The sequence below is a fragment of the Nanorana parkeri genome, unplaced genomic scaffold, assembly GCF_000935625.1.
Source record: "Nanorana parkeri isolate BGI_ZX_2015 unplaced genomic scaffold, ASM93562v1 scaffold179, whole genome shotgun sequence".
Taxonomy (NCBI): Eukaryota; Metazoa; Chordata; class Amphibia; order Anura; family Dicroglossidae; genus Nanorana; species Nanorana parkeri.
Genome location: NW_017306447.1, coordinates 241,412 through 265,959, shown reverse-complemented (window position 1 = coordinate 265,959; position 24,548 = coordinate 241,412). Strand labels below are relative to the sequence as shown.

At 41.0% G+C, this 24,548-nt stretch overlaps 1 protein-coding gene across 1 annotated transcript in view; it reads right to left on the bottom strand.

Moving 5' to 3' along the window:
- Window positions 1-24,548, bottom strand: part of LOC108785792 (E3 ubiquitin-protein ligase RNF213-like) — a 165,172-nt gene that overhangs the window by 60,967 nt on the left and 79,657 nt on the right. Inside the window, 10 exon segments of the mRNA XM_018554940.1 lie at window positions 1,456-1,597; window positions 3,670-3,899; window positions 4,145-4,252; window positions 5,498-5,616; window positions 6,299-6,394; window positions 7,272-7,408; window positions 11,360-12,650; window positions 12,653-13,512; window positions 15,553-15,708; window positions 22,563-22,756. Coding sequence (XP_018410442.1) covers window positions 1,456-1,597; window positions 3,670-3,899; window positions 4,145-4,252; window positions 5,498-5,616; window positions 6,299-6,394; window positions 7,272-7,408; window positions 11,360-12,650; window positions 12,653-13,512; window positions 15,553-15,708; window positions 22,563-22,756 — 3,333 coding nt within the window.

The window sequence follows — 24,548 nt, the reverse complement described above, 5'->3', positions numbered from 1 at the left end:
TATATATATATATATATATTCTCCTTCAAAAAGGTTGCAGGTACAAAAACAATATACCAGGTGCAACAAAATACCTGTTGATCTCTCTGAAATCCAGTGTGCTCCTAAGTTGGTGTTTGAGCTGACTATACAGAGCCTTTGATGCACTGAAGTACCACGTAGTGTAGTCAGCTGTGCCTGTTGGACTATACCTATCCCCAACCTTCTCTGTCCCTCCCACATACAAGGATTTCGTCCCCAGCAAAATAATACTGCTGCAATGTCTCCTAATAATAGCTCTTGGGAGATGAAGTTCTGAGGCATGTCTTGGTTAACAGGAACTCATCTCCCAGCAGCTGCTCCTGTAAGAATTTTACAAGCCTGGTGATGATGCCACAAGGAATAACTAAAGTTGTTTCTCGTTCCACGAACAATTACTGCTAGGGGATTATTTAGAAATGAAGAGGAAGGTTTTGGGGTACATATAGAAATTGCATAGACCATCACTTTAAAGTAAACCTATCATGAGAAAAATAATATGTGGCCACCATCCTTCTAAAATTACCAGCTGCTGGGCTCTTAAACCTCTAGAACACTAACCTATAACATGTATGCAGAACAAGAAAGTTGACAAAAGGTTGTTTGCATATTTACTGTGGGTCAATGGCTCAATGTATCTCAATGTATTAAAGCAAGAGAGTCAACATAACAGCAAGGCACCTAGCATTTTCAGAGGGGATATCTGCAATAGCAGGCTCCAAGCAATCCCTATGCTATGGAATCCGACAGGTTGCTGTGGGTACCAACCCTTTCATTCTACTGAATGCAGTTCAACATCTTAGATTTATTCCAGATGGAATTACAGCACATGCAGTAAACAATTTTATATATTACCCCCTAAACAAATAAATCATGGTGATATTTATGGCTGTCACCCATCTGCTGAAGTTAGACTAAGAATCCCATGACCTAGAGTAGACTGTTATTTGTAATTTAGAAGCTGGCACCAGTAAAGTCAGTTTTCAATTACACCAATTCTTTGGATTAATAATGTTATTGACAAACTCCTATACTGAGCACAGTGGAAGTAAAGATAATAGGACCGGGACCGGATCCTGAGGGCTTCCCAGGGGAGAGAGGCTGAACTCCCCTGGGGCCACATCACCAACAATCTCACATAGCATAAAATAAAGAACCTCCTGCCCTAGGGGGACAGGAACAAAAAAGACTGGAGTACTATGGAGTAGGAGGGGCTTATATAGGCTGAGGGTCGTACACGTTAACCCTTTTTGTTCCTGTCAACTAGGGGTAGAAGGAGTATAACCCAATTGTCAGCGCTGCCATGGATATGGCCAGGAAAATAGGTTTACACAGCTACATGCTGTATTTTAAACTCCAAAAGGTGTGTTTTATTTACTCATATAAATATAATATATGCTGAAATAAATTCATACATAAAAAATTAGATAAACATACTTTTTATCTGATCTTCTGTGCTCAAGACGCTTATCAGGATCTCAATCCTCCTGGTGCTACGGCTTTTAACATTCTCGTCATCCCTTAATAAGCCTATGGCATTCTGAACACAGCTTCGGATGAGAATGGTGGTGTCCATCATCTGTAAATACATGAAAATAAGCTTGTAAGATTTCATGGCAATCAGAAATAAACACTCCTTATAAGGCAAAATGCAATAGACCATGCAAGAATATCCAAAATTGAACAGAAACACCCAAAACATGAAAAATGAACTAAGATTTAATTGGTCAGAGAGGTCTCTGCTCTTGCTCGGCTCAATTTCTGCAACTGTTCAGCAGAAGTACCAATAGCACATTCACAGTCAGTCACTAGAGTGAAAACCTACGTGTATGTAAGTATATGTGAAATCCAATCACAAAAATACAGCAAAAACAAAAATGTAGAAATAACATAAGAATTACTGCTTCTGGAGTTCCCCCACAACAACACTCAAAGCCTTAAAGTGTATGTAAAATCAAAACTTTTTTTTTTTTTTAGTTTTGGACAGAGAACAGAATTGTAAGCTATTCCCTCTTAGACAGCTCCACCAGAACAGTTTTCACCATTGGAGCAGGGCCGTAGCTAGGGCGAGGCGACTAATGTGCTTGCCTAGGGCGCAGGTGGGGGCGCAGCCAGGGCTCAGCGTGGTGGGGCGGCACAGCCTGCAGCTTCTCCTCTGGATCCCCGCTGCTCTCCCCCATCTGTATGGGCAGAGGCAACGGGGATACGAGGAGAAGTGAAGCGATGCAGCCGATGGGGAAAGGGGGGGGAGGGGGGAGCCGCTGTCACAGCAGCATGGCCGAGCGGTGAGGAGAGAGAGCCGCTGGTCCAGGATCTGACAGCTGGTGGTTCTCTCTTTCCTCACGCTCGGCCATGCTGCTGTGGCAGCGGATCCTTCCTCCACCCCCTTTCCCCATCGGCTGCATCGCTTCACTTCTCCTCGTATGCCCGTTGCCTCTGCCCATACGCCGGCTTCAGCGCTTCACTCCTCCTCGGATGCCCACTCCCTCTGCCCATACAGATGGGGGAGAACAGCAGGAATCCAGAGGAAAAGCTGCAGGGTGTGCGGCTCAGGATGGCAGAGCGGAGGATCGGTACATATCAGTGATGTGTACCGATCCTCTGTGCAGATCGAATACTGGAGCGATCAGCTGATCACCCCAATGTTTGTAAATAACTGGGGACACGTAGTACTATGTGTTCCCAGTTATGAATGAACAGGAAGTGCTTTACATCACTTTCAGTTCATTCATGAGTTTCTGAATGGGGAGTAGCACTCTGTACAGAGGCTTCTCCCCATTCAGAAACTGGTGATAATAAATATTTTCTGAATGAATGGGAAGCCTCTGTACTTTCCATTCATTTAGAACAGATGCTGTAGAAAAAGGGAAATATCAGGGGGCTGCTGAGACCCCTAATATTTCCCCAAAAGCCCCCAACAGTAAAATAAAATAAAAATAATTATAATAAATGAAAAAGAAATAAAAATAATAAAAATAAAAAAAACACATCCTGGAGGCGGGGCACATGACATTGCATGATGTCACGCTTACGCGGCGTTGGGTGATGGCACACGTCTGTTGGGGGTGCGCATTTTTTTGTTCTCGGCTACACGCAAAAAGAGCTAGGTACGGCTCTGCATTGGAGGATTTCACTTTACTATCTATGTTAATAGCAGCTTAAACATTTTGGATGTCCCAACATGTTTTTAATAAGGAGGTCCAGTACTAGCTCTGCACTTGTCGGCTGCTTCTTCCTAATTGCAAATTTACATAAAAACATATTATCCAGGAATTTCACAGCACAGAAGTAAAACTGCAGAAAACCTCCGGTAATCAAGTCTCTAGAGCTCTACTTGCTGGTAGCAAGTGGAACATATGAAATGTTTATCTGTCATATTTTATATTTCGCTGGTAAAAAACAAAAGTTGTGAACCTAAAGCAAATCTATACAAAAGCGCTAAAGATTTATTTTAAGAAATTAAACTGTATTGACAGAAGGAAACCACTTTGATTTCTGCAAAGGGTCCCATTTTGTTTATAGCCAGCCCTGCTGTTTCCTTGAATTCATGAACTTCTATGGTCACACTTAGTGTTTTAAAACTAACACGTCAATGTCATAATGATCCTCATGTAATCTATTTAATGCAGACATTCCTGGATCTATTCTTACATCCTCTGGTCTGGGCAGTGGATCATCAGTTTCCATTTCTTGATCTTCAGAAGTTTCATTTTCAGTCTCCATTTTGTCTTCCATATCTATATCCATCTCTTCGTTCTTGTCCTCTTCATCACCCCTGCTGTGGATCTCACTGTCTTCATTTCCATGGATCATTTCTACCTCCATCTCTGTTTCCATGTTTGTTTTGTGCTTAGTATCATTCTTTCCTGGTTCTTTTGTCTCTGTAATAACAAAACAAAGAAATCAAAGCAGAAAGCTCATAGCATTTGTGTTTCGTTTTGGCCACGTAGGCAAGGTTGCCTTCTTCAATTACCAATTACACGCTGGGAGAAAAGAGGTGACTAGGGAAGTAGATTTGCAACAGCCATTTATTTGCAACAGGTTTCTTTTTTTGTAGTTCTTATCATATAAAGGGATCAGGAATACCTTGCTGAAATACATTTATATTTCCACCACTCCAGCTTACCTTCAGTATAGAACAGACGGCTTATGGTGAGATCCTGAAGTGCTGTTACATCATCAACCATATCCTTAGACTTCCTCAGATCATCAATGTGAATGGACTGCCACAATCCTGCAAACAGCAAAGATCATTAAAAGGGTCAATCATGTTGATGGACTGAATTGCCCTTCGGAATTTCATATCTCACTAGAAATCTGTCTAAAGATGTTTGCTTCACAAAAGTCCTCATTACCAGGCAGTCTGAATTATATGGAAAGTACAATGTTTTTGATAATTCTTGTTTAAAGTGTTTTCCACAGCCGAATTGGCATAATTTAAAAAATGCTTTTTGCAGTTTAAATTGCTTTTACTTGGGTTAGGGTTTCTTGGTTTCTTAAGGGTTAAAATGTCTACTTGCTTCCCCTTCTTTGTAATGTAAGGAGAGGCTATGAGGGGTGAATGGTTTGTTAACTATGTTGCACTGTGCTGGCTCATTTTATTATAATTGTTATAATAGATTTAAACACTGACTGTCTTAACTGTCTTAAGGGTTAAAGGATTAAAAGCCTGATCTTTGCATGAGAGAATCACAAGCCACACATTTCAGTCCTGAGTCTTCCAATAAGGACAGATCACTGTGAAGGTGCTCAGAAAAAAATGGATTCAGCTATTTTGCCTGCTGCAACAAAATATCTAAAAAGGTAAGAAATATTTAAAATATATATTTTTTGGTATGCTGTATGAATGGGAACACATAATGAACATATAGAGGGGTTTTCTCAAATCTGACTGCAAAAGTGGAAATACACTTTCAAGTTTACAGGTTTATAACCTGTTTTATATCACAGTTTTTGCTTTTTTAAATACAAATTGTATGGTTTAATATGATTTCCTAAAAAGAAAGCCCAGCACTAGCTGCTCACTTTCTGACTCTCTTGGCTAACTCCAGGCAGAGTGTATATGCAGAGTAGATAATGCGGGTATGACCCTCTTCTGACTTATTTGGCTGTGTGTGTAATTTGAGCTCCTGATAATCTGTAGTGTAACGTAGGGCTAGTGATACTGGTGTCCAAGTAGGTAGCAGGTGATTCACATCCACCCAAACTAAAATATTAGTTAAATTGGTTGGATTTGGTCTTTAAGTCACAAACCAAACTATTCCTTTTTTTAGGCAGTGGGTTTAGAATTTTCTGATCCTAGAGAGAGGACACAGCTAATAATTAGGACTGAATATTAACAAACTCAGAAAAGATCAAGGTGGTGTTTAATTATCCCATTAATTTTAGTAAGATGTTAAGCATTTAAGTCAGATGTTATATGGCATGGGTTAAGTGATGTATGGGCTCATAATAGGATGTGAAGTAGAAACAAACTTACCTCCTCGGAAGCCTACATAAGAAGTGCCTCCTTGCATTCTGGGAAGTTTGGTTATGAAGTAGACAAATACAGACGCTTCTTTGAGATTCACCTTTTGTATCTCATTCACAGCAGAGTACCTAAACAGAACACAAATGTTCAAAAGTATTTAACGGTTAAAATAATGGAACACAAATATCCCATGCACTCCCATGTACTAGGCAGTATACTGTGGTCATCTCTGGGGCTGTACTGATTATAGTTGCTCCATCTATCCTAGACTGCTAGAAGGAAAGCCATGGGTGTTAACCTCATGCACTACCACTAGCCACCATACTGTTTCCTGTTCTGGCATTGGTCAGCGGGGCCTCTGATATGTTTATATCTGTTCTACTCCTCCCTGTGAGTGCATTTAGTGAGTTTGAATAATAAAAAAGCAATCTTATAATCATGTGCTGGGTTGACCTGCTTTCTCCTCCTTACCCTATGTATAGGTTATGACATACCAGTATATACAATGATCTAGTGTAACACTGAAACCAGTTGTCTCTAACAAAGCGGGAAAAACTATGTGTATCAGCAAGCTTGGGTTTTTAAAAGATTTTATTGTAAAGAAACCCAGTTGAATGTGACTTACTAACATTAAACCATGATCAAGGACATAACTCGTAGGTAGAGGTATATTATATATCATACAATATCTATTATATTATATATTATCCATTGAGTTCCTTCAAAGCATGGGAAAGTATTTGCATTCTTTTTTGCATCACCTCAATTAAATTAATTTAGTTTAAATGTCAGTACAGTAAACAAGCTTACTTTGCTGATGCCACAAGATTTGCTCCTTGGGATCCTTCTTCAAAATCAGTCTGTATAATCAATATTAGATTTCCAGATGAGCATTCAAGAAAACTCCTGCATTAGGAAGAAAAACAAATGATATGTGCAACTATCATTCTTGTTTGTAATTGTGCCAGTATTGCTGTTACTACTATTATTACTATTAGTATTCATCCTATATCCTCATTTTATTGACATTTGATATCTGACAAGAAATTCTAATTAGGTTATACTATCTTATGTATCCTTATGTAATAAGAATTACAAATGTTATTATATGTGAAAACTGATGTTAAATTACAAGTGACAGTAAACTCAGGAGTTGAATCTTAAAAATGCATTCAAGTACCCTAACTATTAACAAGCAAGCTTGGAGCGGTGGCTACTTGACAACACACACGGGGGCCATGGGGAACAAAAGTAGCCACCCTCCAGAAGGAAGGACAGTGTCAGCACCAATTCAGGGATAATTTGAGGATCTACAGCTGAGTGATACACAAATAAGATACATTTTTGTTCCTAGTTAGGGTACTTGCATTTTTAAGATTCAACTCCTGAGTTTAGTGTCAGTTCAATATCTTCTTTTCTTAATCTCTTCTTCTTGATATACTTCCAAATGCTTTCTTAAAATGCAGCAATATTTTGCATATTTATATCAAATAAGTATGTATTTATTGAAATTTGTCCATATCCATCTGTAATAGTTACTAGTTAAAATTTGAATAAAGAAAATTTACATAAAAATAAATAAACTTTTATCTGATTCAAATTCACCAAATATTTCTGTAAAAACAATTACATTTAAATTCTTTGGTGACCACAAACGACAGCCAATGCTATTGACTGTTTTTAAGGAACCTGTACAAATATCACCAAGGTTCATCCCGCAAACTGTCTAGACTGGGTGTGATGATAATTCTATTATCTTCTGCACTGCCAAGTGAAAACTTACCGAATCTTTTTCAAGAATGAGAACTCTGTATCAAACTGCTGCAGGGACAAAATTTCAATGCTACTGACTTGGCTTCGTAACTCAGTTTCTAAAACCTTTCTGTCAGCAGATGTCAGAAGGCGGGAAAATGTTGTGATCTAATAAAAAGAACCAAGATTAAAGCAGATCTCCAGCCAAACATAACAAGATAAAAATGCATAGCCCATTAAAACAATAAAATAACAAAATCTGCTTTTGTTGCAATATTTAGCTTCAACACAGAGATTTCCCCTGCAGTACTTGTTTGCCACCAGATGTCTTCAGCCTGATGTCCAGTATCATTTGACCCACTACCTCTGAGCCCAGGTCATCCTGGACCTGCACTAGCTTGTGACTGAACAGTGAAAGGAGAAGCAGCACAGTGATGAGCTTATTTCTCAATCACTCTGTTTTTTTCTTCTAATAGCATACTTGTTGTCAGCACATTAACTGATTGGCTCATTGTGCAGCTTCTTCCTTTCACACTCCAGTCCTGCTGTACAGGGACTTGATATCAGGTCAAATTCAGGTACTTACACTGCTTGCATTAAAAAAAAATACATTTAATGATGCATTAATAATTACATTATATATTAATGATTACAGAACTGCATTAAAACATGTCATGTTTCTCCTGGGAAATCCAATGTTTCCCAGCTCAAACTTTCAATTAAGTCTGCTAAATATATTCCAGAGACAGCAAAGCAAACGTTGCTTAAAGTCCTACAGTTTGCTTATTTGGAAAGCAGCCACAACCTGAATAGAAATGTCTGCCCCCTGTCAGCAAGCTATGGAGAAGGAACCCTGTTCTCTGTGTGAAAGCAGTGGTCTCTCTGCAGAGGCACGACACACCCATTCTGAGTCAGAGCTCTCTAGCTTGCAAAAATCATGCTTCCTGCTGAATAGAGAGCTCTAGCTCTGACTCAGTGGGTGATGTGTTGGACCTCTGTAGAGGGAGCACAGCTTCCACACAGAAAGCAATGGTCCGTTTATGAAGCACACTGACAAGGGACAGACTTTTTTCTAACATATGATGTGGCTGCTTTCAAAAATAAATGAACTGTCTGATTTTGAGCACCTTTTGTTATGATGTAACTGGAATATATTTAACTGATTTAAAGGAGAACTATGACATGAGTGATTTCCACTCACCTCATAGTTCTAAGCCGACCTGTGACAATGAGACTGTCACAGGTCGGCTCAGTAGATTGGGAGGTGAGGGAAAACATACCGGGTTCCCTCACCTCTCGATCCTGTCACGGCTCTCTGCCGTGACAGGGGGAGGGGCTGGATTCCCCTCTCCCCGCTCCGATCTGCCAGCGCTGACTGGCAGAACGGACGGGGGAGGGGGCGGGTACAGCTGGCTCTGCCTCTAGGTAGGCAGAGCCAGCTGTCACTCACGCAGCTGGGCGGATCCCGTCATCTAAGTCGGGATCCGCTCCAGGTGCGGCGTCTCAGTATACCGCGAGCTGTAGCTCGCGGTATACTGAGCTTAGGGTAACGGGAGGACGCTAGTTTGTGTCCTCCCATTACCCTAAGGAGAACTATGGGGAAAAACACTGACCCCATAGTTCTCCTTTAAACTGAAAGTTCATTTGGCTTTTCAACCTGAACTTTAGGCAAGCAGCTAAATACAAAGAAATAATACATACCGTGAGGAAAATAATTATTTGATCCCCTGCAGATTTTGTATGTTTGACCACTTACAAAGAAATGAAAGGCCTATCATTTTTATCACTGGTGTCTTTTAATTGATAGAGACAGAATGTCAATCAAAAATCCAGAAAAAACACATGATACAAATGTTCTAAATTGAGTTGCAGTTCAGTGGAAAAAAAAATATTTGATCCCCTACCAACCAACAATAATTCTAAATCCTCCCACAGACTGGCTATGCGGTACACAGATTAGTCCTGTCAATTTAAGAAGGTGCTCCTAACAACAACTCGTTATGTATATAAAAGCCACCTGTCCACATAATCTCTTTCTTCCATTTAAACCTCACCACAATGGGCAAGACCAAAGAGCTGTCAAAGGATGTTAGTGAAAAGATTGTAGACCTGCACAAGGCTGGAACGGGCTACAAAACTATCAGCAAAAGCTTAGTGAGAAGGAAACAACTGTTGAGCGATTATTCGCAAATGGAAGGAATACAAAATAACCATCAATCGCTCCATGCAAGATTTCGTCTCATGGTGTAAGGATGATCATGAGAAAAGTGAGGGATCAGCCCAGAACTACACGGGAGGAGCTTGTGAATGATCTTAAGGCAGTTGGGACCACAGTCACCAAACAAACCATTGGTAACACAATACACCGCCATGGATTGAAATCCTGCAGCACCCGCAAGTTCCCCCTCCTCAAGAAGGTACATGTACATGCCCGTCTGAAGTTTGCCAATGAACATCTAAATGATTCAGAGACGGATTGGGAGAAAGTGCTGCGGTCAGATGAGATCAAAATTGAGCTCTTTGGCATTAACTTGACTCGTCGTGTTTGGAGGAAGAAAAATGCTGACTATGACCCTAAGAACACCATCCCTACAGTCAAGCACGGAGGTGGAAACATTATGCTTTGGGGCTGTTTCTCTGCCAAAGGTACAGGCCGACTTTGCTACATTGAGGGGCCAATGGACGGGGCCATGTATTGTAAAATCGTGGATGAGTACCTCCTTCCCTCAGCCAGAACACTAAAGATGGGTCGTGCATGGGTCTTTCAGCATGACAATGCTCTAAAACATACTTCCAAGGCAACAAAGCAGTGGCTCAAAAAGAAGCACATTAAGGTCATGGAGTGGCCTAGCCAGTCTCCAGACCTTAATCCTATAGAAAATGTATGGAGGGAGCTGAAACTTCGAGTTGCCAAGTGACAGCCAAGAAACCTTAAGGATTTAGAGAAGATCTGTAAAGAAGAGTGGACCAAAATCCCTCCTGAGAGGTGTGCAAACCTGGTAACCAACTACAAGAAACATCTTACCTCTGTGCTTGCCAACAAGGGTTTCTCCACCAAGTACTAAGTCATGTTTTGCTTGGGGATCAAATACTTATTTTACTCACTGAACTGCAACTCAATTTAAAACATTTGTATCATGTATTTTTTCTGGATTTTTGGTTGATATTCTGTCTCTATCATTTAAAATACACCTATGATAAACATTATAGACCTTTCCTTTCTTTGTAAGTGGGAAAAAAAATCTGCAGGGGATCAAATAATTATTTTCCTCACTGTACATGGGAGTAGTTTTATCTGCCAAAAAAATTGTATTTCTGTCCATCCAGTACTTACATTTACATAGCTCTGCCACACAGCATAGCCCTGTGAGGAGACCAAATCTTTCTATGCTGCAGTTTCACTTTCACTTACAGTTCCCACCCCCACACACACTGTGACTGGCAAGAATCAGCATGCTACCTGTACTCTAGTATACCTGACTGGTTTCTTGTGCTGCTACTCCCTCTATCTGCTGCTTGCATTTAAAATATACATTCAGTTATCTATTAATAATTAGAGAGGTGCATTAATGTGCACCTTTTATAGCCGCCTGTTAAAAAAAAGCTACCACTGCTGACTGGCTCAGGACAAGTATGGAGGTAAGGAGCCCTGACATCACTACTTTATACTTGTTCCAGGTCAGAGACTCCCTAAATTAAATCAAAATGATGACAGACCCTTATGTCTGCACATTCAAAGACAAACAACCATTGCAGTTTTGTCATTTCTATCTTAATGGGTTATTTTAACATTGGGAGTCAGTGAGAGCCATGATATGTTTGCCCCGTTTGCCGCTATCAACAGCTGTAACATATGGAAGAGGATGTGAGCACACACATTGCCTAACCATTTTAAATATGTAGGACTCTTTGAAGAAATTGGGTCTTTGATATTATTCACATAAAGTATGGTGTTTTTCTGAAATTAGTTTATGTTACTGGTTTAGTTGTAAATAATGCTTATGGGACTTTAAGACCCAGGTGGTTACCAAGCAGGTGGAACAATTTTCAAGTTTATTGGAAAAATAGTAATAACTGATTGTAACCGTGTTTAGAAAATTAGGCAAAGTAATACCATACCTCTGTGAAAATGGTATGATCATCAAATCCAGTTGTCACATGATAGTAAAGGAAATCTAATAATGAACCATGTTTCTGCTTCTTGAAGTATTCCTCAATTAATTCTTTCCGGCCTAAGCGGATGACAGAATCAGGTGTGGCACAGTTGAGCAAGACTAGTTCTGCTTTGTTCTTCACATCTTTTATGATTTGAGTATCAGTATGTGATTGCTTCATGTTCTCTGTCACTTGAAGAACAACTGAAGCACAGGTATCTGAATGGTAACCAATAAAAACATCTGAAGGCCTGTAAGTCTGGGCGTTACCAATGGTGTGGGTTTGTTTGCCTTTAGTGAAATCCTCTACCCAGGCTTCCAACTCCTGAAGGATAACCTTGTGTTCTTTTTTCAGGAATGTGTTTATATCCAAGTAATGTTTCTCAAGACGGTTGATGAGGGGAATCGGAAAATCTTTATACACAACTTCTTTTTCTTCAATGACTACCAATCGGAACTTTGGATGGACTCTGCACTTGACACGATGTGTGCCTAAGCCCAGGTCAACATATTTTTGGCCAGCTAGATAGACATAGTATTGGTTCAATGCATCATAGAGGCTTTCATACAGGTTCTGTAGATTAAGCAGTATAACCATCTGTCCAGTTTCCATGCAAATCTTAACACGGTTGATATTTCGGCAAACCTGAGTATATTCTTGGTCCTTTGGAAAACTGGAGCCGAAGATGATTTCTGGTTGTTGGTTTTCCTTGAGGAAAGCTTGCTGAAGGATTTGTAATCCAGCATAGTTTTTGGTTAATATTAACAAGTAACGGCAATCATCACTGTCACTTCTGATGTTCTCCATCACCAAATCTATTGTGTTGCTATATTCTATATTTCTGCTTTCGTCTCCTAGGAAAATTTCCAAAGCATTCACCTCATCTTTCCCGCTGAAATTCCTCAGAACAGCCCTAGCAATTTCATCCAGGGTCAGGTTGGTTTGAGACTGCTTGGTAAAAGCAAACACCATTTTTATCAGACTGTAGAAATCTCGTAGACCAAAGAATTCCTTTTCCTGTTCCTTTAAGGTTTCGCAAACTTTAAGATACGCCTCTGAGAAGTTAGAGAAGTACTGTGAGACTTTACGGAGATTTAATTTATCAGAAGAACAAATTCCCTTTGCACTTTCAATAAGCTCTCTTCTGTTTGGGTCACCTCGGGAAACAAATATCCCTCGGTTCATTTTTGCTGGATCCAAAGCCCAATTAGAGATGCCAATAAATCCAACTTTTTTGTGTGGTGAGGTGTCATCATTATGTTATCCATGGTGAGCTCATATGTTTCATCGGGGTCCATTGGCCACTGAATTCCTAGCACCAAACATAATCTGCTTATTTTCTCATGTCTGGGCAACTGGTCAAAATCAGTATTGAATGGCACTCTCTGAAGCTTCAAGCCTTCATAAAGTTGCGCGGACATAACATTTTGTCGGATGATGCTGTTATTTCTAGGATTGATGGCATCCACCCCACCAGCATTATTTGGCTCCAGGTGGAATCCTATAAATGTCATGGATGCATGGTCTTCATTAAAGAATATATAGGGATGTGGCTCAGACTCCCATCTCTTGCGCAATAAGAAAGGTACCAGGTCTTGTTCTTTGACTCCATCAAGATTAATCTCATATCTTCCTGGGCTTTGATCTGCAATGTGCAAAGAAGGAGTGGCAAAATCCTTTGCCATTAATATCATAAAATTCACCACAAAGTTTTTGAATCCTTGCAGTGTATCTCCAACAAACTCATGGTTACAGAACACTGAAGCTTCACAGTCTCTTAGCTGAAGGTTTAGAAACCATGCAAAGTTCCGGAGTTCAGACCATGAAGGGTCAACTATGCCACAGTAAAGAAGAAATATCTGCAGACATTTTGCTGGGTCTCCTTCGGTGTGGCCTTCTATGTACACAAACATATCTAGATTTTGTTCCTGGTCAAAGCGAATCAGGTATTGGTACGGTCTCTGGAAACATTCACTACGAAATTCCTCAATGTCCATTCCTGGATCTCCACAATCAATTACATCAGTTTGTGTAGTTTTTGTGAGAACCTCTTTTGGAGAGCAGCAGTAAATCTTAGGGAAGAAGTCAATGAAACCGTTTTGCACAATTCGAGGGACCTGCAGGTAAGAGAAAAAATAATAATTCTCAGTCAGACAACAAACAACATTAGCTGTGAATGGTTTTTCTTAATTTAAAGAAAACTGCTTCTTCAAAGCTAACATAAACCCCATTATTTAAATCAACTCAAAACAACTCCCTTGATGTCCTTTCTGTGACTCACATTGCAGTTACAGTGGTTCTGCAGCATCCTCCCACCTCTCTCAATGATAGTGTCACACAGTAATTTTGCTTGTTGCAAGCCCACTAACACCAACCCTTCCGGGTCAATGTAACCTCCCAACCCCCCCATCCTGGTGACATACATTCTTTCCCATCCGCCTCACCCAGTAACGCTGGTAAAAAATCCTTATGCTTTCCCATTATGCAAAAGCTCACTTTGCATGTTTTATTTAAAACACATGCAATTGTGTTTTAAAAAAAGACATGGCTGCATTCATTTTTATCTGCTTATTAGCTTTAACCAGTTGACATCCGCGGTGTTAAACCCCCTTCCCATCCAGGCCATTTTTCAGTATTCAGCGCTGCGGTACTTTGACTGACATTTACTCCGTCATGCAACTCTGTACTGAAATACATTTTATATCATTTTTTGGTGACAGATAGAGCTTTCTTTTGGTGATATTTATTCACCACTGGGGTTTTTATTTTTTACTATATTAACCAGTTGACATCCGGGGTGTTAAACCCCCTTCCCATCCAGGCCATTTTTCAGTATTCAGCGCTGCGGTACTTTGACTGACATTTATTCCGTCATGCAGCGCTGTACTGAAATGAATTGTATACCCTTTTTTGGGGACAGATAGAGCTTTATTTTGGTGGTATTTATTCACCATGGGGGGGGCAAAAAAACGAGCACATATAGATAGCTATAGAGCCGCCGATCGTCTATATGTGAAACACCTGGTAATGGGTGTTTGCATTGGTCGGGTTTGCATTGGTTGGGCAACCCGCCAATGCTGCAGTGCCGTCCGTCCGTTTTTTTACAACGGGCGGACGGCAACTGGTTAAAGCAGGTATAAAGCCTAACTAGTTGATATTTATTTTGCTAAAGCACTGGGTAACATAATTATTGCCATAGCTTTTGGGATTTTTTTTTCTTTTTGAAAATCACATTTTCACATTTCCTTTTTTAAATATCAGTATAGCTGATATTCTCCAGCCTCTATGCAGCTACTTCATGTGACTACATAGATTCGCTCCAGCGCCGGTTATATGTCATTGATCTAGACAGGCTTTCTGATGGTGAGAATGGGAGAACATTTTTGCACAATAATCATTGGCATAGCTGCTTATAGTCACTACTAGAAGTGTATGTGACAGGGTAACAATGCGGGAACACAATTAGGAGACAGACTGTTGTCACCCTGTAACAGGAGGTTCCTAAAGGAAGAACTTTATGGCAGGATCTCCATGTCTGGCAACCCAAAATTCTGGATTTACCCTCACATTCATTACCGTTAAAGGAGAACTATGAGGTGAGTGATTTTCACTCAAACTCATAGTTCCAACCCAAGTGTGACAATGAAACTATCACACGTCGGCTCAATAGATTGAGAAATGAGCGAACACATACTGTCGCTCGCTCACTTCTCGATTATCTCCCTGCAGATAATCGAGAAGTGAGTGCTGGTACGGCTGGCTCTGCCTCTAGATAGGCAGATCCAGCTGTCAATCACGCAGCTGGGTGGATCTCGACAGTAATGTCAGGAACCGTCCCGGCTGCGGCGGTCTCAGTATACCGAGAGCTGTAGCTCGCAATGTACTGAGCTAGTATATGTCCTCCCTGTAACCCTTAGGATAACTATGGGGAAAAACACTTACCTCATAGTTCTCCTTTAACACTGGTGATTAAGAGAGTTAGAGAGAATGAATCTTCCTAATAGGGACACAGACAGCAATAAAAACCCAGCAGTGGTTCTTTCCCTGCACCACTCTATCCAAATCTAAAAGAAAGTTTTTCCTATTTTTATACCTTAAGACGTTGAGAGAAACAGTCATTATTTTAAACATTAAATACAAATATAATCAAATCTTACAGATTTGAATTGTTTTCTAAATAAAATGTCTGAAGATTCCAAAATCTCAATGATGTACAGGTGACTGGGCAGACGCTTCCATATTCTTCCCTCAGAATCCATCAGATATTGCAGGACAAGGAGTTTAAACAGGAACTCTGAAATGCCACTTTTCACCTGTATTAAACAAACAAATATATCACAAGATGAAATACCACAGGCCTGACAGAGGTCGTATTTCATTCTAAACAAACATATCCTTGGTCTGAATACATTATACATACTTCTCTCTGTGTTATGTCAAATAATTGTGCATACTGGTCTCTGTCCTATGCCAAATAAATTGTACATATTGGTCTCTGTCCTATGCCAAATAAATTGTACATATTGGTCTCTGTCCTGTGCCAAATAAATTGCACATGCTGGTCTCTGTATTATGCTAAATAATTTGCACATGCTGGTCTCTGTATAATGGTGGCCATACACCTTAGTCTTGCGATGGTTGTAAAGTGATTAAAAAAACTTACGATCTGCCCATCTTGGACAGGCAGATCGTACTCTCGATCATCGCAAGCGCGCTTACGAAGGGGCGGGCTTACGATGACTGCAAACGGGCAGTGTTCGGCAGTTGTCGAACCAGCAGGCCACTAACTCGCCGAGAATCGTACAATTCCCGGCGGGTTTTTTAGCCTGCTGGTTCGACGGAAGACGTGCGACCGTACAGTAGAAACGGTTGCACGCCTTCCATACACTGCACGATTCTCGTATGATCGCGGGATTTCCCGCGATTCTCGTACAAGAATCGTGCAGTGTATGGGCACCTTTATGCTAAATAAATTGCACATGCTGGTCTCTGTATTATGCTAAATAGACTGCACATACTGGTCTTTGTTGTGTGTTTATTGTAATTGTGAACAATCTCCGAAAACATGTGTGCATGCATATTAACCCCTTCCAGACCGATGACAGGATTACCATACTTCAATCTGTTAAGGGCCGGTGACAGGATAATCTCGTCATGCGGTACAATGAGCACTAATCCATGAAGAGACAAGCAGCTTATTTAGTGCTGTTGATGGGTGGTCACAGTTCTGTGAGTACAGCCAGAACTGAGCGCTGTAAACGCAGAGCTGTGAAGGTTACATGGCTCAGCTATCAGCAGTGATTTGTAAACAGTTAGCCCGGCTGTGTTTACAAATTGATACAAAGGGGGTGATTTACTAACCTAAAACACACGCACGCACCAGGTGCGTGTGATTTTCACACAGCAAAACGTATTTATCAACCAAAAAGTCTCTAAAAGCATATTTCCACTAATGCCATATATGGAAAAATCATGCACATGATGCATATATAATGCTGCTTCACAGTTTAGACAAAAATGGTTAGCTCATGCATTTACATTCCTGCATTCATCAACGCAAGCAACACAACATAGAGCTAATTTACACAACATCACCTTGCAATTCATGCAGGGCTTTGTACAACACACCTGCTGGGTGTGTACACACTACAAAGGTGTTTAGATTCCACCCATAGATCATGCTGGGAGGGAACACACTACAGAGGTGTATACATGTTTGTGGTGTGTTTATACGGTTAGTAAATCAACCCCAAAGTATCTCTAAGCAGAATACTGTATTTTACTTTGAAATACAAATTATCAAAGCCCCTGTAAGTGAAAAAATAACTCCTTATTGCCCCCTGGTTTTAAAAAAAATAAAATAAATAAAATAAATAAAAAACTAAAGTTTTATAAATTAAAAAAAGTTTTAAAAAGTCAAAAAAAGTTTTTTCAAAATAGGTTCAATAAAAAACATATAAGAAAATATAGTGCTGAAGAGGCTAGATAGGAGACAAACATACCACATTCTAAAATTGTTCCACACTAAAATTGTATTTCACTCCTTGTATTTTGTGATCTATAACTCCCAAAATAAACTGAAATCCCAGACATATGTTATGCCTTATAAATCAAGACAAATGTAAAAATATATTATTCATTACTTTCTGTTAGCTACACTAATTATGTACACATTATTACTGCCAAAACTGTGAAAAATATATTTTTTCCCATTTGTTTTTGTATTTTTTAGGAAAAACAAGAATTTCTACATGCATATGTCCCATTATCTTAAACCCCATTTTGTCTTTTAAAAAGCGGTATGTAATATGTGTAGATGCAATGAATGAGTAAGATGAAAATTATGGTTAAACCAACACATAGCAAACATGGCAAAATTGCTCTGGTCCCCAGAAGCAAAAACATTTTCTGAATCTGTGTCACTAACATATGTTTGTGAAAAGGACACCGCTCATATTCATATGCCCAAACTCATCCGTCCTGTCCAAAAAAGCCAATGTATGTAAAGCAGCACTCCACAGTCAGGACCTTGATGTAGAAAAGTTTATTCCCAGGAATCTAAAACGTTACAACCATAACAAGATCCTCTATGATTAAGCCTTTTTGGTGAAACATCTTAAGAGCCTGTGGATCTTGTTATGCTTGTAACATTTTAGATTTCTGGTAATAAACATTTCTACATCGAGGTCCTGGCTGTTGAGTATGTCATTAAAAGTGTTTTGTTATATATGTTCAGCAAGTAAGAAAAAATGATGATCCTGCCAGAAATCATCTGAGCTCATAACATCCTGTACAATCTCCCTGCGCTTACTATTATCAGTTAGTTGTTCCAAGTTCTCTCTGTGGTTTTCCAATCTCTTACCGTGATGCTATAGAGATAAAGAGATGGGAAAGTGTTCTGAAGTCTGAACACTTTCTGTGATTCTGCTGCTCCGTCACAGATACAGTTCAGTGAGTGATGTCACCCTAGGTCAGGAAGTGTGTGTTCTTGTTAGGACCACCAAGTAAAAATCAATAAAGGGGGCGTGGCTTACCACCTCATGTGAGGGTACACAGATTCAGGAGCTCCTGGGCAAATCCTCCAAATCCTGCTATTATCTTGGGCCATCCTCTTCTACACTCACCTGCATCGGCTTCGAGTACACTCCTCTGGCTCCCCTCTGCACTCTTATTTGTGTGGGTCGACAATGTGGTGCATCATAACCAAGAAAAAGGATTTAGGGGTAGGGTCTGGCATATCCATCCAAAATGACGGCAGCAGTGGCGGAATTGCCCAGGCCTCTAAGACGCCGTCCAAACCTTTTCAAGAGCACACTAAGGAGGTGGCAGTGTGCCTGTAGAGATTTGCCAGGGAGGCTCTGGGGGAAGATGCCTCGCTCCCTTTCCCTTGAACGATCTCTGTGGCCCCAGAGAACGGGATGATACTCCACTACCTCACTCTGTTGTCAGTGGCTCTGTGAGTACCTTAGTGCCCCTTGACCACCGCACCCATGCTTGCAGATGTGTACTCAGCTGTTCAAATGTGTAACTTTTCCCTGGCTTCACTGTCAGGGGGTCCAAAATTATGCTCTTTCCTAAATTCTCCCAAGAAGTACAAAAAAGCGTGAAGAAAAAACTGGGTCAATTGAAACTACAATATTCCATGATCTACCGGGCCAGACTTCGAGTTATTGCAGATGGTACTACTGTCTTCTGTGACTCCCCCACTTCTGCCTCCACCTGGTTGGACAGGAGGTCTCACAGACGCAATGGTACCTGATCGCTTTGGTTCCCATGGACCCTGATGGTCTGATCACAAAGTCTCTGTAATGTCTTAGAATGTCCGTGGTTTGGGTGACAGTATCAAGAGACAAGCGATTTTCGCCTCTGTTCTTTCACACAAACCCCTGTAATGGCAGAATGGCACGAGACAGGGGTGCTCGCTGTCGCCTCTGCTCTTTCTGCTATCACTGGAGCCCTTCCTCCAGAGAATCTGCTCTGATACTAACATCTGCAGGTTTCCTACACCTTGCAAGGAGTTTAAAGTGGAAGTTTTCACAGATGACCTGCTCTTTTTCCTGACCCAACCGAGGATATCTCTTCCCAACCTTCGTAGTGCATTCCAAGAATTTGCATCATTTTCATTCTTTAAAATTAACCTTTCCAAATCTGCCGCACTCAATATTTCCCTCCCAGATGAGATGGTCCACTTTTGTAAATCCCACTTTCCTTTTGGTTGGACTGACTCAGCCTTTACTTACCTAGGGATTAAACTCCCCTGCAATTTACAAAATCTCTACTCCTTCAATTTTGTCCCCCAATGTTCCCAACTGAGACTAGATTTGAAGGAGTGGAATAAATCGCTTTACTCTTGGTTTGGCTAAGCAGCCATGCTAAAGATGTCTGCCTTTTTTTCTTCTGTTAACGAAATGTTTCGAACCGTCCGTTGGAACAACTGCTCCCCATGGATTAGCACCCTGACCCTCACCCACTCTAAATGAACAGAGGGTATAGGTCACCCACAGACAATGTTACTACTGGGCTTGACACTTATGGATCACATGGATCCAACGCTCCTTTCTCCCCACTCAAATGCTATCCCACCCTACAGTGGGCACTTCTTTGCCACGGTCTGTGGAAAAACGACCCTTGCCTCCGTTCTGTGCCCTATCACACCGGTCCTTGGGCTCCTGATGCTGCCCCACCTGCGAAAATGTTCTTCGATCCTCAGGGTGAGTTTAGATACCATTCCGACTTAAATTCCTTGAATCCTACTGAGCCTATGCCATTGTGGACCTACCTACCACTTCGCCATTTCCTCAACTCCCCTGGGAATAGACACCATTTTACATGCCTTTTAACTCCATTCGAAAAGCTATGCACTTCATCCCACAGAGTTGTACACACGATCTCGGCGATTTACTCCTTCTTGAACGATTACTCTTCTCTTCTGCCCACACCCTCCACTCGAGCGTGGGAACATGATCTTTCATCACTCTATTCTCACAGGACTGGGAAATAATTACAATTTTGTTGCTGGCTAGCTCATTAAATGTAAAAATTCAGGAGACCAATTACAAACATCGCTCAAGGTGGCACAAAACTCAAGCGATACTCCATCGTATCTTCCCGGACGTTCCCGATACATGTTGACGATGCTCCCATGATGTCGGCACACTCCTTCACATTTGGTGGTCATGCCCCTTCATCTCCTCCTTTTGGACAAAGATACACCCTCTCATTAGAACCACAACCGGTATTTCACTAGAGTTCTCCCCAGCCTTCTTCTTATTATACCATTTTGATGCTTCCTACTACATCTCCAAAACCTCCCTGACACTACACCTGTTGAAAACATTGATACTTAGACATTGGAAGTCGCCCCATCCACCAACTGTCAGGGAATGGCTATCTCGAGTGGATGCGGTGGCAAATATGGAGGAACTCATTTTCTCCTGTAAGGATGACATGTCCCGTTACCTAAGAACCTGGACAGCATGGCATTTGTTTAAAGACACGGATACCTATGCTGCTCTTACTCAGTAAATGCTTGCCTTCTTTCCTCTGTCTGTCACACCCTTGTTACCCCCTTTTTTTCTCCTCATGCTTCCCCCCTCTTACCCGCCCTACTTTTCTTCCATTTTCTTCCTTCTTTTCCAGCATTTTCTTGCCTTCTTCCCTTTCAACAGGATGCCCGGACAGGAGCCTCTCCCCTTCTTTTCCTCTACTGCTCACGCTCCTCTAGCCTTCCCCACTACCAACTCCCTCTTCCTCCCCTTCAACTTGTCCCTTCTACTGTTTTCTCTTTTTCCTTCTCCTCCTCTTTTTCTTCTTCTGTACCCTCTCTTCATGTTGGACCTTCCTATACCTTTTCTATATTCAGAAATTATTTTCACTCACAGGGAGGTCCCCGAATAATACCATTCCCATCCCCTACCCTTCCACCGCCTGCAAGTGCCATAACAACTTTTTAGCATCACTGAGGCTCGAATGTCGCTCATTTCACCTGCCTACCTCATGAGGTCAAATACTATTCGCCTCTCCGTGAATTCCTCCCACCCCCCTCTTGTATTGTTTTTATCCTGTCTTGTTGTTCATTTGAACTTGCCAATTAATTGTATCCTTGACTCTTTCTTTGTGAAAGAAAAGTTTTTGTTTACTTTATTAGGCTAGTGTATCACATAGTAAGTGTATTTGGTACTTGTTTAGGTTGTCATACAGGAGCCTTTAGTTGAATCGTATTTTCCTAAAAAGACAACTGTCAAATTTTAGCTGACCAACTTCACTTTTTGTTTCAAGCTGAAAAGTTAGACACAGACAAAGTAAATAAAGCTGAATAAGGTTGAATAATATAGCATAATTTATAACTGAACCAGTGGCTTCACAAGGGGGGTGCCGGTGGTGCGGTCCGCACCCGGGTGTCACCATTGCAGGGGTGACACGAAAATGACTGGCAGTGTCTTTTTGGTGTCACCCCTCTCTAAAAAGGCGGACACTCGGTCATGGACCGAGAGCCCGACAGCGTCAGGAGAGAGGAGGGGACCAGGCGGCATACCTCATCCCGCCGGGTGAACGTCCCCTCCTCTCTCTGCCGGCGTCCATCAGCAAGATGGCCGCCGGCAGGCATCAATCAGGCGATGACGTCATGTGGTGATACCCGGCCTCGGGACGCCCCTGAACTGAACATACTGACTCTTGCCTATTACCAGACATGAATGGATTTTTAAAACTGTAAAGCCAAGAGAGCTACTAGTAGTGCTCTAAGTCTCCATTCACACCAAGGCATTTGGAATTTCCGTGTGTTTTATGTATACAAACACGCACGTTTTTGTGCGCACATTTAAATGCAGAATTTTTAATATACACACGCACAAAAACGCGCGTCTGCAGGTACACCACAGTCGGTTGTGGACAGAACGCGCTGAAATATGCCAAAAAATTGAGCATTTACTTTTTCCCGTGTTGCATATTTTTGCGCATGTGTACAACCGTGCAGGTGTGAACAATCCCCAGAGGAATGCACTGCTTTTAACAATTTTAGACACGCATCTGTACGTGTGTAAACCACCTATGTGTAAATGGAGGTCTCACAGGAAAGCTGTTTATTTTTTCTCGTCCCAGCACTAATCAATTTATCAGCATTTATGATACAACAATTTGTACTTTGCTCAGATATTATTTTACTTACAGAAGATGTAATGTCGATATGGAATATTATAGGACAGCTCTTCGATTTCCCATTTAGAAAAGGAAGTAAGGTTTCCAATACTTTGTTCTCATCCACCTCTGGCTTAATGAGCCGAATTATTTTAAGAAGTGGCTTTTTACTTGAAAATTTTGACTCAAGTCTTTGGTAAAGCCTTTTCACATACAGAGATTTTCCTGGGGTAAAATAAACATTTAATAGTGTTATACCGGTAACCAAGTACAACTATACTCTATTTTAAGTTATATGTCAATTCATTCAAGAAAAACTATTAAAACTATGCAAAACTTTCAAAGTTGCGGTCTTCACATGTGTGAGTGCATTTTCATGCATTGTTTAGCTTGTTGTTCATGCATTATGCATTTTTGCTTTGGTCATTGAAGGAGAAATACAATATATGTTGCCAGAAGGTAGGGGCTTTTTCATGCGCTAAAACGCATGAAAAGGCATGTTACAAGTGTTATTTGCACATTTATCATGCGTAAATTGCAATTCCATTTTAAGTCCATAGGGATAAAGACGTACCATGTAGCACCAAAAGGAGCTCCTGCACCTTTTTCGTAATCACACTGCAGCCCAACACATAGCTGTGAACAGGCCCCATAGACAATGAGCCGAAGCACGTGAAATCACATAAGTGTGAATGTGGACTTGCTCTTGGCCTGTAGTAATGTTTGCACTCTCTTTATTGTACAGGGAAGACTGTAGACAGGCTAAATTAAAGCAAGTCAATATTTACACTGCCACAGTCCTGTAATGAGAATTCACAAAGCATATAAAACTGGCGGAGGTAGGAAGTTATACTTGTGAAGTAGGTTGGTGTCCCTGGATAACTACAATGATTTACAGCCAGTTTTATTATAAAGTATTTCAAGAATTACACGTTTCTAAGCTTTATCACTTGATGTTTACTCTTTATTTTACAAATAAAAATAAACTTTATTACAGAGTGTATCCATGATCTGTTTGAAAGGCATGCTGGGATTTTTAATAAGGCCAACAAACTACCTGCATACTCGACAGGAGTGTTTTCCCTCCTATGAACTGAGTGTAATCTGATCTCTCCTGATTTACTTCCTAGCTGTAGAAGGATCCTTTATAAAGCTGTTGGGTTACACAGAGATTACCACATTCTAATTAAAGTAGTTAGAGGTGCACCGAAATGGAAATTTCAAAACCGAAATATAAAAATTTGAGGACATTGTGTGTTTACAATAACTACAACTATGAATGAAAAGGAGGTGACGTAGATCAATTCCCATTCATTCATAATTGAGGATATAGTAACCATACTATGTCCTCAATTATTTACAAACACTCAGTGATCACTGATCGCTGAGTGTTTGTACCGCTCTCCTCTCTGACACGCTGTCACAAGAGGCTGAACAAGCCACGCAGGGAGGAGAGCTCATTCTCCTGTGACAGAGCAGGCTGTCTCCACCCCCACACCGCTCCCCGGACTGTGATAAGAGGCTGAGCGGTGTTGGAGGAAAGACGCCGGCCACTTCCAGCGCTCTGCCGGCTGTCACACTTTCTCTCCTCCCCGCTGGGACACAGAGCAACGCCCAGCGCGGAGGAAAGAAAGCAGGGATGCGCCGTTGTATTGGCAGGAAAATTGCCCTTTTGGCATTTAGCCAAAAGTGCCATTTTCTGCCAATATGTTTTGGCGGCCGATATATCGGTGCATCCCTAAAAGTAGTAAATATGAAATTCAAATGTATATATCTATGTAAATCTCTAATGTTCCTGTAAAATCAAGTTTGGTCTTTCCCTCTCCTAAGCCCCCCTTTACCAGAAAGCTGCCAATCACATGGAGGATTCAGCCACCTATATCTCTGGATATACTGATTGGATTACTTTTAATACCTTATGTATTTTTTCTTAATATGCCAAGTATGGATTGCTCATGTTTGTGAATAGTTCACTTTAAATAAGACAATGAGAACTTTAAAGAAGGGTGCTGGAAAC